The sequence below is a fragment of the Coturnix japonica genome, chromosome 20 (assembly GCF_001577835.2).
Source record: "Coturnix japonica isolate 7356 chromosome 20, Coturnix japonica 2.1, whole genome shotgun sequence".
Taxonomy (NCBI): Eukaryota; Metazoa; Chordata; class Aves; order Galliformes; family Phasianidae; genus Coturnix; species Coturnix japonica.
In genome coordinates this window covers 12,019,430-12,033,289 of record NC_029535.1, presented here as the reverse complement: position 1 = coordinate 12,033,289, position 13,860 = coordinate 12,019,430, and the positions used below count along the sequence as shown (strand labels likewise).

The 13,860-nt window shown below is 44.8% G+C and overlaps 1 protein-coding gene and 1 long non-coding RNA gene across 2 annotated transcripts in view; one reads left to right on the top strand and one right to left on the bottom strand.

The window, feature by feature from the left end:
• The window catches only part of LOC107323204, a 19,615-nt gene extending 11,755 nt beyond the window's left edge, over positions 1 to 7,860 (top strand). Inside the window, exons 3-4 of the long non-coding RNA XR_004309422.1 lie at positions 6,367 to 7,339; positions 7,758 to 7,860. This is a non-coding gene — a long non-coding RNA (uncharacterized LOC107323204). The remainder of the gene's footprint in view (positions 1 to 6,366; positions 7,340 to 7,757) is intronic.
• Positions 4,906 to 8,292, bottom strand: KCNG1 (potassium voltage-gated channel modifier subfamily G member 1). The gene is made up of 2 exons (XM_032448607.1): positions 7,506 to 8,292; positions 4,906 to 6,999 (listed from the first exon to the last, which is right to left on the bottom strand). Exons 1-2 carry the CDS (start codon positions 8,262 to 8,264, stop codon positions 6,223 to 6,225), a joined length of 1,536 nt encoding a protein of 511 aa, XP_032304498.1. The 5' UTR covers positions 8,265 to 8,292; the 3' UTR covers positions 4,906 to 6,222.
• Between the last annotated feature and the right edge of the window lie 5,568 nt (positions 8,293 to 13,860).

The following is a 13,860-nucleotide window of genomic DNA, read 5'->3' as shown; positions in this document are numbered from 1 at the left end:
TGGTAGACAAATCTATAAGGGACGTGTCCAAAGCAAGTTCTTAAAGTTCAAGTACTGCAATTTTAGCTGTGTGAGCATCTTCTTCATTATCCTATTTGTAAGCATAATTTTGGGTCAAAATCTAATTGTTCAGAACAAAACTGTGCACTGGAAGCTGGAAATGCTGCAAGCTCGAGTTTCTTTCTTACATTTTTGTAGTATGAGAGCTCTGTGCTGTGCTTTGTAAAGTTATACCAGGGAAACGAACTGTTCAGGATGTTTGCTAGGTGGCACTGCTGGTTTGTAAACCAAACTGTTCCCTAGGCCTTAACAGATGCAGTTCTGCCTTAGCAAGAGCTGAGGTGTGTTTGTACAAATGTACAGTTCTTTTGAAAAAAGACCAGGGAAATAGAATGGCACAAAGCAGGGAGATGGAATAGTATGTACAGCATCCCAAGGAGAAATTGGAACTGTACTGATCTGTCTGCAGTGTTTTTGAGAAGCATCATTTCTTTCAGAGCCTTGACCTGAGTTTTTCACGTGCCACGTCCAATTCCCCACTAAACAAAGTGGGCCCCTCTGGTTAGTAAAATAAATATGCTAAAACAAAGCTTAAAAAAACCTCCTCTACTTCTCTTGTTTACTTTTGCTGTAGGCAGCAAACTGGTTATGATATGAAATACTGATAAAACCAGGACAGAAGTGCTGATAATGAAAAGAACTTGTCTTTGGATTTCTGGTCCAAAGTAATCTGCAGTTTGCTTGTGCTTACTGAGCTCTTCTGGTGAAGAACAGGAGAGGCTTGGACAGGCACAGCACATCCTATGGCTAAGATTTGCTTCTGGAGCAAACAAGCCAAGTTTTGGGAGGTTGTTTGTGGTGACTTGTTTAGTGCTGTGAAAATTGGCTGCCTACTTCAGTTAGAAATAATGCAGTAATTTTCAAATGGCAGGTTTAAATAAGAGGAAGATACTTTGCTAAAGAGAGCAGCTGAGAGAAGGAGAAAGAACAGCAAGAAATCAAAAGCAGGGATAACTGGCTGCCGACTAACTGGAGTTCCTCAGAGGAAGCATCAGTTCTTCGAACTCCTAGTGGACACCATATGGGCGCTCATTTCCTCCTGTAGTCCAACAGACGAGTAAAATATGAACATGTATAGGGGTAGCTGCATTTGGAGCACAGTTAGCAAATGTTAATGTAAACCACAAGGAAACACACACACTGGTTTGTGGTATTAACCCCTGGTGGTTTTGCTACCACTGTTGAAACATACCAGCCCCGTTGCTTGCCTTACACTGTGGCTTCTGGTCTGCATGGCAGGAAAGTCTTTTCAGCTTGCCCATTCTCTAGTCTTTAAGCACTGCTGGGTTAATTCAATCTTGACTTCAGAATGTGTTCCGCATGGTTGGCTCAGCTGAGAATAGAAGCCAGCTGAGATACATTTGTGACAGTGTCCCTGTACTGTGAGATACCTGCACTTCTGCTATTTCGTGCAGGTAGTAAAACTGTAGTGAAGAACAAAAAATAGCTTCCATCCAAAATGGCACCTGTTGTGAATGTTGTCAAAAAAGGAAACATAAAGGATTATCTACTGCATTAGAGCTAGTGTATTGCAATACAAGTTTCCCAGTCAGAAATATATCCATTCTGTGTCAGGCCTACTTAAAGGCGCCGTTTATCTATTGAAAGCTTCAGTCTGGCTGCAGCTGTAGCCAGAATGAAGACATGGAAGGGTCTGCCAAGGTACAGGAGTGCAGGCCATGATGTGCGTGGTTTCGGTTCTTCCCTGGGATGATTGCTCGAGGATCAAACATGCAGAGGGCTGCTGCTGTTTGTGAGAGGACGGGATGCTGGGCTGCAGGTGTGGCGGCAAACAGTGGCCCGGCCTCAGGACAGCCCAGAAGTGTGTGTTGGCTGCAGCTCTTGCTAATGGGAGCCTTCATCTCTGGAGGAGGAAACCTGCAGTGGGTGTTCTGTGGCTGCTCTGGCCCAAGGCCCCCATGTGCCAGGAGCTGCACTTCATGCAAGGTGCCCATGCTGTTGCTAAGAGACCGAAGCTCAACTCTCGAAGAAAGGTTATTTCCAAATATAAAATGGCTTCTCTCATAGATCTGGCTGGGAAATGAGGTCTCTTATGCAAATGGGCATTCACCAATTCATGAGCAATGAAAGGCAGCTCCTGTTTTGTGTAGTGGACTGCTGGCTTAACAACAGAAAGGTCTGAGACTTGGGAAGGATAAACTCAGACTGAGCTGCCTGGAGCGGCCCGAAGGTGGCAATGTGGGACCCTCGATCGGCCCTCACTGCGGAGCTGAAGCATCCCCTGATTCTACAGCCCTGCGATTTCTTTGCCGTGCCTTTGGTAGAACTGATAGCAGTCATGGTATCGTCAGTGATCTCCAGGGAGTATTTCAGACGATATGAGACGCTGGATCATGAGAGAGAAAAACAACAAGCAAAAAGGGAGGAGGAAGTTCTGGTTTTATTGTTAATAATTATTAAGCCAAACTGACCATTTTTTTTCAGTGCAGTGCAGGCAATGTTCTCCTTCACCTGTGGGATGTGCATTTATCTTTATTTGTGGTGTATGATTTTACATTGTCCTGCTGACCGATCCCATACAAGAACTGCTGTCCTGAGGACTTACACTCTAATGTCACAGGATGAGACAGAAAGCACACAGAGCTGAAGTGCCTGACTGGACTGGCAGGTGGGATCTGAATCGATCTTCTTAACTTTCCAGTCCTTTAAATGATCGTTTCTATGTTAGCAACACTGAGATCATTAGCAATGCTGAATTTGGCTTATTAAAATACCACAGAGGAAGTGGTGAGTGGGTAAATCTCATGTTAAGCATTTTCCTGTGCTAGTAATAGAACATCAGGAGTGTACTTTTGTTGTTGGGAGTGATGCTCACCCCCTGTTGTGAACTCCAGCTTTTGGCAATGAGGCCATGACTTCAGGCTCTCTGGGAAGGGCTTAATTCAAATTTTGGCTGAGTGTCTACAGCCCAAAGCGGGAAGACTGAGGGGTGAGCTTTTGTTCACTGAGAGACTCCCATGAACTTTGGTTACAGTAACAGAGAGCTGCAGTGGTACCAATGAGAACCTTCTACAGCAAAACTTCTTTTACTTTTGCATTGGCCATTTGCACCCATTTGTCTCACCTCCTGCAGGTGGTTGTGCCTGACTATAGCACTGTGATAGTCCTTAAGAAGCACACAGAAAGGAGAGCCTAACACTGTATTACTCAAAATTAATACAGCTATTGCTGTTTGAATTTGTAGTGTATGTACTTCTGCAGTATACACAGGTTAATATAAATAGCAATGCAAGTCTATCTCTGTTGGAGACATGCACCACTCTGTCAGTGGGAATTCTAACATTCTTTTGACTTCATAAAAGCACAAAGTGTTTCTATCGGAACTTTCTTGTTGACTGCACATGCTGTTAAAATGCAAAAGGAGTGATAGCTGACTTGGTAGCTGTCAGCTGTGCCACTGGAAACAGTCAGCTTTTGGATCGGCCCATGATTTTCACGAATTTGACTAAAATCTCAGATAATGTACTCTAAAGAGGCATAATCACCTTAAATGTTCCGCCTTCACAGTAAAAGCTAGAACGCAGCATGTGGGTTTCATACTAACGTTGTGCTCTTAAGACGTATATCTGGATTTATTTAGCATAAGAACTGCAGTATGCATTACCTTGTATAAAACAGAAGCAAGTTTGTTACAGTGATTCATAGTGAGACGTGTTGATGTGCTTACAAGTGATGTGCTGCCAAGCACAAAATTGTATAGGGGCACATCCTGCCAGGCTGAGCTGTTCCCGGCTCAGGCAGAGCTCCCAGCAGGGGGGATGCTGTCACAGGTTTGCTCTACCAACACCCAGCTCCAGGGTGATCTTTTTTTTTCTGGACAAGGACTTGAGAATCAAGTTATAATTCTGGGATTAAAAGAAAGTGACACACGAAATAAATGACCATTAACTCAATGTAGAGACACGAAAAAATGGATGGATTTGTTAGCAAGAATAAAGCGGAAATAAGCTTAGATTTTATTTGGTGAGACTCAATTTCTCCCTTCTCACTCCCAAATGTATGGCTCAGTTTGTCACACACAGTCTGAGATAGGCAACTGTTGCTCACAATCTAATTACCACTTCTTTCTGTAATGAATGCTGACACAAAAGGAGAAGGATGTATAGCACTTGTATTGAAGCCAATGCTACAGATGATCAAACATTTTTGAAATTAAGAGTATCCTGGATGGAAAACGTGTCCCTTTTTTGTCACGATGTTCCTGTTTTTTATCCAACTCTAATTAAAGCTGATGATCAAGAGTGAAAAGCTGGTTACGTTCCTAGCTCTGGCACATAATTAATCACCAAGAGTTTATGTTGGGTGTGTAAGCTCTCTGTAGGAATGCTCCATAGGAATACTTTTCTACAACAGAAGATTTTTAGAGCCCTAATTGTTCATAAAGTGCACTCTTTAAAGCCTGGGAATTATTCCTTAAAAATAAGGATAGCAAAACGCCTTCAAATTTCACTTAAGATATTTGAAATCAAAACCAACGTAATGAAGGCCTGACCAACCAGCTTGGGCTGAGGAACGAATTCTGTGGTTTTTTGGCCCTCATCTAAAACACCAAACCATCCTGTCTGCTGGAACTCCCAGCAACCTGCTCCAGAAAGGCCAGTCAGCAACAGGGCTTCTGCAAACTGGATTAGAGAAGCATCAGTAAATGTGATGGGAACTTCCAAACCTCCCTAGCTCCAAACAGTCAGTGCAGGGGGGAATTGTAAATGCAGTGCAGTTCATGAGTTTCTCTTTTCTTTACCTCTGAGCACACAAAGTCAAACAAGTGGATTGCATACTTTTTTTTTTTTTTTTTTTTTTTTTTTCCTGAGTCAGAGAAGAAACTTTTTTTTTTTTTTTTTTTTTTTTTTAAGTTCTGGAGTTTGTCTCCTGCGTTGTTACACAAACCACAACAAATGGGAGGTCTGGCATTTATCTGCACAGGGGCAGGTGCCAAACCTGAGCTCCCCCCTGAGCCAGGTACCGCCCCAGATGTCAATGAGGAATCTGGACCGACCCACCTGTGTGGATAAATATTACACAGTTGCACTTTTTGGCCTTAACTGCCTTTCTGTAGCCTGTTCAAAGTTTTCTCCATTACCGTGATGTCTTTAATACTGGTAAAAGTATAGTTAACTTTTAAGTCCCTCATGATGGAGGACAGGAAAGGATAAAGCTGTCAGCACCCCCCGCTCCATGACTCAAATGATATTTTCTTTTTTTTTTCCCCTCATTGGCAACTTCCCACGACCACATATTTTCTGCTCCCTCTGAAGAACCCAATGCTGAATGTGAATGGGTAGCTGCAATATTGATTTGTCAAGCAACAGTAGGGTGTTCCCTGGAAACAGACCTCTCTTAATTCTGTTTCATATCTGAGGTAAAGTAGAAACATGGAAACAGATGGTAGGGAACGACTGGCATCTTACCATGCACATTTCATTTGATTTGCAGCTAGTCTCCCCTTGATAATATTAAATGCTACAAAACTCAGAAGACTGCTCCTTGGAGTCCTGCGTTCAGTGACACAGGATCAATACTGTAACATCATTTAAATTTTGAAGCTGATGAGCTCTAAGTATTTGCATCTTCAGTGAGGTTATGATACAAACAGCTCGGCTCTGTTTTGTTCTCACCATGATTAGGACTGACTTACAAATAAATGTACGGTTGCTGTTGTGAATGACGAATCTGACTTAATGTTCTTTAAGAGCACAGTGGGACAAACCTCTGTAGTTATTTCGATCATGCTCTAAGGCATCTTACTGGGAGATAATTTAGCCATTAATTTTGTTGTATTTACATTATTTATATACAAGAAAAAATGACAGCCTGCTTAATGATTATATACATTGTGATTCAGTTGGAAAAAATGTGCAGTACAAAAGACAAAACATCCTCTTGAGTACAGAATGGTACGTTACTTTTGTCAGAGAACTTCTCACCCCTAAAGTCCCACTGTGTGATCTCCATGAAAGCCTGGGAAGGTTGGAGGGGAGAAACAGAATAATTGGAGACTTCTGAAAGCACATCAGCTCCTGGTTAACAGCCCCTTTTCCTCCTTTCAAAATGAGGGTTACCTTTGTAAAATGCTTCCAAAGCAAAGTGAAAGATGGAATGTGATGCAACAGAACATTGCTTGACATGAGGAAAAACAGCAACTTAAATGTCATTCACTGCCCTGTTGTCAGTAGAGATACTTGGGAATAAAATATCACTCCCTTGTGAAGCATTGCTTATCTGAGACTTTGTTTTTAATAAGAACTGTGCCCTCCTGTACATGATTCTTTCCTGTTCTTGCTTCAGCTCAATGTAGGAGCGTGAGAACGTGTGGAAGATGGAAGTGACTGGGAATGCCATGAGGAGGATGCCACTCAGTATGCTGCTCAGTGCCACCACTTGGCCAGGAATGCTCCTGGGAACCATATCTCCATAGCCTACCGTGGTCATGGTGATGACAGCCCACCAGTAGCATGCAGGGATGCTGGTGAACTCCTGCGAGTCTGCCATCTCGTTCTCAATGACGTACAGGAGCGGTGCAAACAGTGCGATGGCCACGCAGAGGAAGAGCAGCAGGAGCCCGAACTCCCGGGTGCACCTGCGGGCGGTCAGCCCCAGCGTCTGCAGCCCCAGGGAGTGCCTGGCCAGCCGCATGACGTACAGAATCCTCAAGGCACGGAGTATTCGGAGGACCAGACCGACTTTGTCCAGGTAGATGCTCCCAGAGCTGGGCTTCTTGTAGCCCACCGAAGTGGTGTCTACCAGCAAAGTGATGTAATATGGCAGAATAGCTATTATGTCGATCAGAGTTAACGGTCTCCTCAAAAATGCAAACTTGCTCTTTGCCTGGATGAATCTCAGCAGGAACTCCAACGAAAACCACGCCACACAGACAGACTCCACAATGAAAATATTGTAGCACATCTGGGAACACTCACCCTGCAGGAAAGAGGAGGAGTTTGTAATCAGCACTCGGATAATAACTATTTTAGTTGGTACAGTGACAGGAAGAGAGTTTTGTGGGCTTCTTTAAACCCAAAATATTAAAGGAGTTGAATCTGTTGCTATGGAAAAACACAATGACAAATTGGAACGAGTTAAAGGCAATCTTAGAAAAGAACTACTTATTCCACAGAAGATACTGCTTGGTAATTTCAAGCATTCTAAATAGCAAATAAAAGCTTAACGAGGTTTTACAGAGAAGAATGTTTTATAGAAGAATGCCCAGGAACAACATTTTCTTTGGACATAGAACTCGACACGACTGGTTCTTTTGCAGGTAACTGAATACAGTCATATATGATTTCAAATATTCTTTGTGTATTTTTTTTTTTTTCCATCTAAAGGCAGCTGCAAAATCCCCATTCAAATCAACATCATCAGACTTTGTAGCTGTTCTGCTCTTCCCAGCACTTTCTGTTTCCTAACCTGAAAAGGGAACTTACCTTATCCTCCTCCTCCCTCAGGTCAGGCATGGTGCTGATGGACAAATTCACTGCTGTGATAGTTACAAATAAAACAGACAAACAAGCAAACACCTTCCCAGGGAGGCCAGACTGGGGTCGTTCTACCATGTCTTGCAACTTTTTCATGCACAAGCCAATTTTTGTCTCCTCTGCTGTTTCACCTGTTGTTTCATTTTCTATAAGATCATCCTCCCGTTCATTTATTTCTGTAAACTCCTCCATTTTTTGCAGATACCTCCTCTTACAGCACCAGTCCAAGTTGTCTTCCTCAATTCCCCAGTAGAGCAGCTCCTCTTGAAAGGACAGCGCGCACATCTCACGCAGGAGCCGAAGTTTTCCAACCCTCAAAAAGGTCAGGATTGTCCTGAACGCTCCCGGGTTGCGGTCAAAAAAGAACTCATTGCATGTCACATCGTAATCATCACAGATGTTTAGGATGTCATCAAAATTGTTGCAGAATTTTAGTTGTCCCAAGCGTGTCAATGGGAATTCATCAAGCGTGGTCCATGGGAGCAAATACTTAATGCCCCCTACGTTTATAATAATATGATGCTTCCGATCATCAGGGTGAAAGCCTTTCAGGAGATCCTCCTCAGGGTGAATTAATTTGGCTCTTTGGTAAAAGACGCCCTTGAGGGTTTCTGTTTCTGGGAAGAACGCGTGGTTGAAGGAAGCATCTGAAGCACAGCTCAGGGCACTATAGTCATAATCAGAATTTTCTCCAGGTAGAAGAGTCATCTTGGAAGATAACTTCACATCCCTTTGCTATTTGTTAAGTGTCTTCTGGAATGAAAACCAGATACACGGATCTAGTGAGTGACTGGTTGTTTTTGAGTTTGGAACAAATGTAGTGACTGAGGCTCAAAAAACATTTATGGTTGATGAAATAATTGGAAGGAAAACAGCAGGGGCTGAATGCAGCCAGAAAAAGCTTTCTGGGGAGGCTGTTTTTGTCCAGCCAGGGAGAACCGACTCTCTCAAAGGCTGCCTCCTTATCCAGGAGCTCTACTTGGCATTTCTGTCAAACTAGGGAGCTTCCCCCCTCTCACATGCAGTGGTCTCAGTTCCCTGCAGGTATAGATTGAAAACAGGAGCAGTTCTTGCATGTGGCATGTGCAAAAATTATTATAGTATCAGCAAGAACACAGAATTCAAGTGTGTTTTGTAGGAAAGTAAATCTCTTTTTTTATTTAACTATTACAAATAAAAATCCCATATTTTGGTATCCTTTAAGTGTACAGAAAGAATCAGGAGTCAATTATGCTATAATCAACAAAATACTTAAAAACAGCATCAACAGTATAAGACTTATTTCTAAAAGGCCATTCAGAAACAATTTTGGAAGTTTTGATGATGGCATTTGTACAGAGTTTATGTCTATTTCATGCCGTGGCAGCTCCCTTTTTAAAGCCTCACTTACAGAAGATTGTTTGGAAATACAGAGTTTCTGCACAAATACTGGGATGTTATTTCAATTACAACTAGCACCCTATGCACAGAAATAGGCTGTAATTATACAAAACCCAAACATACTTATGATGACTTTGAAAATCAGGTTAAAATTCTGCTCACACAAAAGCAGCGTGAAGCCCACAGAACAAAGTGATCACAAAGTTCAAATGGGTAAAAATCAGGGATACTGGAAATACTGAACTCGAGCTGCCCAACTCACTGTGATGCAGCTGGTCTGAAAGCCTGCCCTGCACAGAGCTGTGCAGTACTGCTTCTGGGCTGCCCATCTCCACAGCCAGCCACAACTCAATGCATGGAGCTGCTGAATTTCATTTGACAACAGTATGTATCCATTAAGTAGACTGTACAGTGATGAGTAGATATTTGTTATACAAAACTATTCTGACTTCCTAGCCTCAAGTAACAAATACTACAATTAATTCACTTCAATAGCCGTAGAGTTTTGTTCTCCTGGCTGCACTTACCTCCTCTTTGCTATGCACCCTGGGGCTGTATATCCCTGCTAGAGCAGCTTCCTTAAACACAGAACTGTTGTTTTCAGAAGATGAGGTTTATAACCCACATCGATGGTGTTACATACCTGTTGCAGAAGAAAAAATCATCAGTACACAACAGCAAAATACTTTAAACACAGCTGCAACTCAGTTTAACAGCAACAGGCCTTCTTTGCTTCATGGGGACTTAAAATAATGTTTTCAATAGTATGCTATCCCAGTTGTGCTCCAAAACTTCCCAGGAGGATTGCTGTAAATGGAACAGCTCCTAACGTGCTCTTACAAACAGGTGTTCCCAGGTGAGCTCTGGGCAGAGTGAGACTGTTTGGTGTTCCATGTGTATATTCCAGAGTACAAACAGAGACCGTTCATTTACTTACAGGGCCTGTGGTGGGACTGTGGGAGGAGAAAGCCTACAGGACGATGCAAGAAAGGGCACAATGTGATTCAGAGCTTCAAGAGCTGCGGTACCATTTCCTGGCCTGAGGTAAGCAAAGGGGTTGGTTTTGTCACCACCCCAAAGTGTAGTGTCCTTATGTCTACAGCTGGTGCCTCCTAATTGTGCCTGCTGTGCTGAGTAGCTCTGCCTTCACAGTCATTGGTCTGGAAATAATCCCCATGGCAGGGAATGGGCAATTCTAAAACTCCTTTGGGAGAGTGCAGAACTGACAAAATCCCACAGGCTGCACTCAGAGAATCTTTCCTGATCTGCAAGCCCTGCTTTCTAAAGGAACGTTAACATGAAACATAAACATATTAAAAAGTGATATTGGAAGAAATCCTGGCCAACACTGGGATCATCAGCGGAGCATCACAGCACACAGCGGCACTGTGCCCCCTGGAAAGCTGCAGCACTGTGATCAGCAAACAGTGGGAGAAGGGAACATCTGACCTGGCAATTATCTTGACGCAGTCCCATCACAGAAGCGCTCCTAATGACCTAAGAGCTGTTTCCTACCAAAGCATTCCCAGGATCCCATCTGTAGAAATAATACCACCAGGAGTTCAGGCCATGAACTCAGGTTCAGGTTTGATGCAGGAAAAATGGGACTACCCGACATACTCTTCTCCTTAAGAGAGACTGTCGTCTTACTTAGAAACAAGGCTTGTCCCCTCTGCCTCAGCTATGTCTGAGGCAGGGCTTGCCTCAAGAGAATAAAGATTATGATTAACGAAAGACTGTGGGTAAATGAGAACTAAGTTAACAGGTTTCCCTTCTGTAATACCAGATGATGTTGGTTAGTAACAACTTGTCCTCTGAATCTCAGCCAGGAAAAACAAGGAGGCAGCGCATCTCTGTGACTGGTTTGATCTCCCACCACATCCATTGTTGACACAATGGGAAGAAATGGGCAGAGATAAATGTAAACGTTTGCGCATGTCAGTCACACACTGTCACCCTGAGGCATCAACTGTGAAAAAACAGAGCAAATTAAAATTACTTCTTTCTTCACTTCCAGCTTCCCAACCTGCATGAGACAATAAATTGGGCTAATTAATCCCCTGTGCAAGGCACCAAATGACTGCCTATAGGAGGTGGCTCCTCCTCCTTCCATGGCCAGAACTGGAAGCCCCCAGATGCCATGCAGGCAGCTACGGTATTTGCTGCTGCACATGCGCTATTTATGTGGTTCTTTTACCTCCAAAACACCAAACTTTATATCTAAGAGAGAAGGAGAAAATAAGAGCCCATATATGGTCTGATTAAAGGGATTACAGAGATAAAGACACACAGTTCTTTGTATGCTTCTTGTCTTAGGAAGTCACTTCTATGTGATGACGATCAGCGTTCCTTTAAGAAGAGACAGATCTCACAAAAGGTTTGTTGGGTTTTTCTGTTATGAGCTTGAAAAATGCCCAAACTGCCTTATTCATATTCTGCAGGCTTCTGACATTGGGTTAGCTATAAGAAATGCACTGAGAATTAAGGACAACACACTAAAATAAGGTCAGAAAAACACATTAGCCTACATCGACAATTTTCCCAGCATCAATGATTAAACAAGATGAACTTCAGCCTTGTGCTACAATAGTAAAATCTTCAGATAAAACTGCTTTGGTAAAGCAGGGCCCAGAGATGCAGCCCCGCCACCTGAGATGGCGTTCCACCTTCTGAACACTTGGGAATTTGTGAATCCCAGCTCTTCCTTCCGGCTGCCTCGCTCATCAGACAGGCTCATCCTGGATAAATCACTTCTGTGAGCTTCTTTCCTTCTGTTCTACTTTATTTATAAGCTCAGTGGGGCAGGAGCTGACTCTTACCATGTTATACAATACCAATCAGTCTCCAGAAACTGCTGTAATCCCAAGGAACTGCCCCAACCAGGGCTCCTGGTGTCTGCCAATGGGGCGGCGTGAACAAGACGTAACATCTTTTCAGAAATCTCTCTCACTCAAGATGATATTCTTATCCATTATGTCTGGTGAAGAAATTGGATTAGAAATTGCTCCTGCCGTCCCTGTCAGTAGAAATTCAGGAAGGGTGCCAGACTCCCGGACAGTGAGGAAAGAATTATTAAAGATGCTCTTCTGAAGTAAGGAAATAGAAATGGTAAGTAACATCCTAAAATTCCAGCTGAGGTTCTGTTCTCTCCTTCTCCCGTGTCCTCTGCAGCATTTCAAATTCTGCAGTGCATCTCTGATGTAACCAGAGCTCCTGCAAGGACCTGACACTGCTCCGCGATGCAGACAATTCAAAGTTGAGCCTGGGTGATAGCAAGCATGCAAGGAGGATGTGTAACTCTCCCTCAGACTCCTCGATCCATTCCAGTGCCTAGAACTTCTCTCTGCTGCTCTTTACCATTTGTAGATTTAGTATAAAGAAGTTTCAGATTTCAGTGCAGGGAATACAGTGACTGTAAGAAGCAGCTTTGCCGTTCAGTGACCCGGCACTCCTTACTCTCTCCCCGTTTAAAACAGGCAGTGTTTCCAAGCAGTGTTAAACTCATCTCTCCTGACACACGACTTCCATCCTGTATCACTGTCAGGGCGTTCCTCTGAAAAACTTCAAGCCGTGCTCCTGCAGCTCATCACGTAGTAACACAGACCTTCAACTCTGCTAAGTGAGCTACATCAAAGTAACACTTATCAGAATCAACACACAGCACAAAGTCAGCCTGAAAAACACAACATCTGCGAAAGATATTCTCATATCTGCAAACTGCTCTTCATGATCTGGTCAGTGTTCTGATTCAGGGCGTCCTATGACAACCTGCAAACTGAACTGTGACAAATATACACTGCTTGGTGTCTTGTTTGACAGAGCTGAGCCTTATTCTTCTCATAACAATCCGAAGTGAAATAACTTTGCCAGGTGCCTTATGTTCACAGGAAATGTTCTGGAATACACTGCAGGTAATAACTGCAGTTGTTCTCTCACAGAGAAATGGATTCACGTTTGAGCAATTTTAGAAAGGCGCGCTGAAAGTTGCCTTTAAAAGTAAAGGATTTGTCATTTATTCACACAGACGTGTGTTCTGATATTACAATGAAGAAATCTGTAGCCACGGAGCAATTTTTCACGCATGTTTTCTCTGCTCTCCCCTCTCATATTCCAATACAAAAATAATCTGCCTGAAATACACTGTCTATAAAGAACAGTTAATTGCCGACGAACAGAAGCCGATAAATACATCAATAATAAGACACCTCCATCATTTTTAAAGATAACACTATAAAAGACCTTCAGATCCGTCAGAGAAGGAGCTGACACGCAAAGCCTCCACGCGCAGCCACAGGACCCGGGGCGAGGGGCCGAGGGCCGGGAAGGGCTGACGGAGCATCACGGAGCGCCCCGACAGCCGGTACCCGGCACCGCGGCACGAAGCCGGGCGCAGCCGCACGGAGCCGCCGCTGCGGGAGCGGAGAGAAGCGACGCGCCGTCGGGAAGAGACGCCCCCGGCGCGGGGCGCAGCGCCCCCCGCACACCGCGCACCTGCCGCTCCGCCTCGGGACCCTCCGGGAGCACAGCGGGACCCTGCGGACACCCCCCGGCCGGGCTCTGCCCCCCGACCGGCGGCGATGCCCCACCGTTCCCCGCCGGCCTCCGCGGCTCCCGGAAGAAAAGTTCCCCGCAAACTTGCCTGCGAGTTGCCCGCCGTGCCCGCGGGCACCGAGCGCGGCATCCGGCGGCCCCGCGGCATCAGGTCGGGCGGCAGCGCCGGGCCGTGCGTGCCGCGCTGCGCCGCCGTTGCGCGGTGCGGCGACGGGGGCGGCCGCGTGTGCGGGCGGGCGGGACGGCGGTCGGACCGCGGCGGAGACGGCGGGGGGGGCCGGGGGAGGGAGGGCGGCGGCGGAGGGGTCCGACCTCCTCATGGCGGCGGGACCGGAGGCGGCCGGGCGGCTTCGCGGAGCACGGGGAGCCCGCG

Bases quoted from the DNA above. Each gene is read 5' to 3' on its own strand.
- KCNG1 (XM_032448607.1), bottom strand. From the start codon at position 8,264: ATGACTCTTCTACCTGGAGAAAATTCTGATTATGACTATAGTGCCCTG. The intron at 7,000-7,505 runs GTAAGTTCCCTT...TCTTTCCTGCAG, and splicing joins TGAGGGAGGAGGAGGATAAG to GGTGAGTGTTCCCAGATGTG.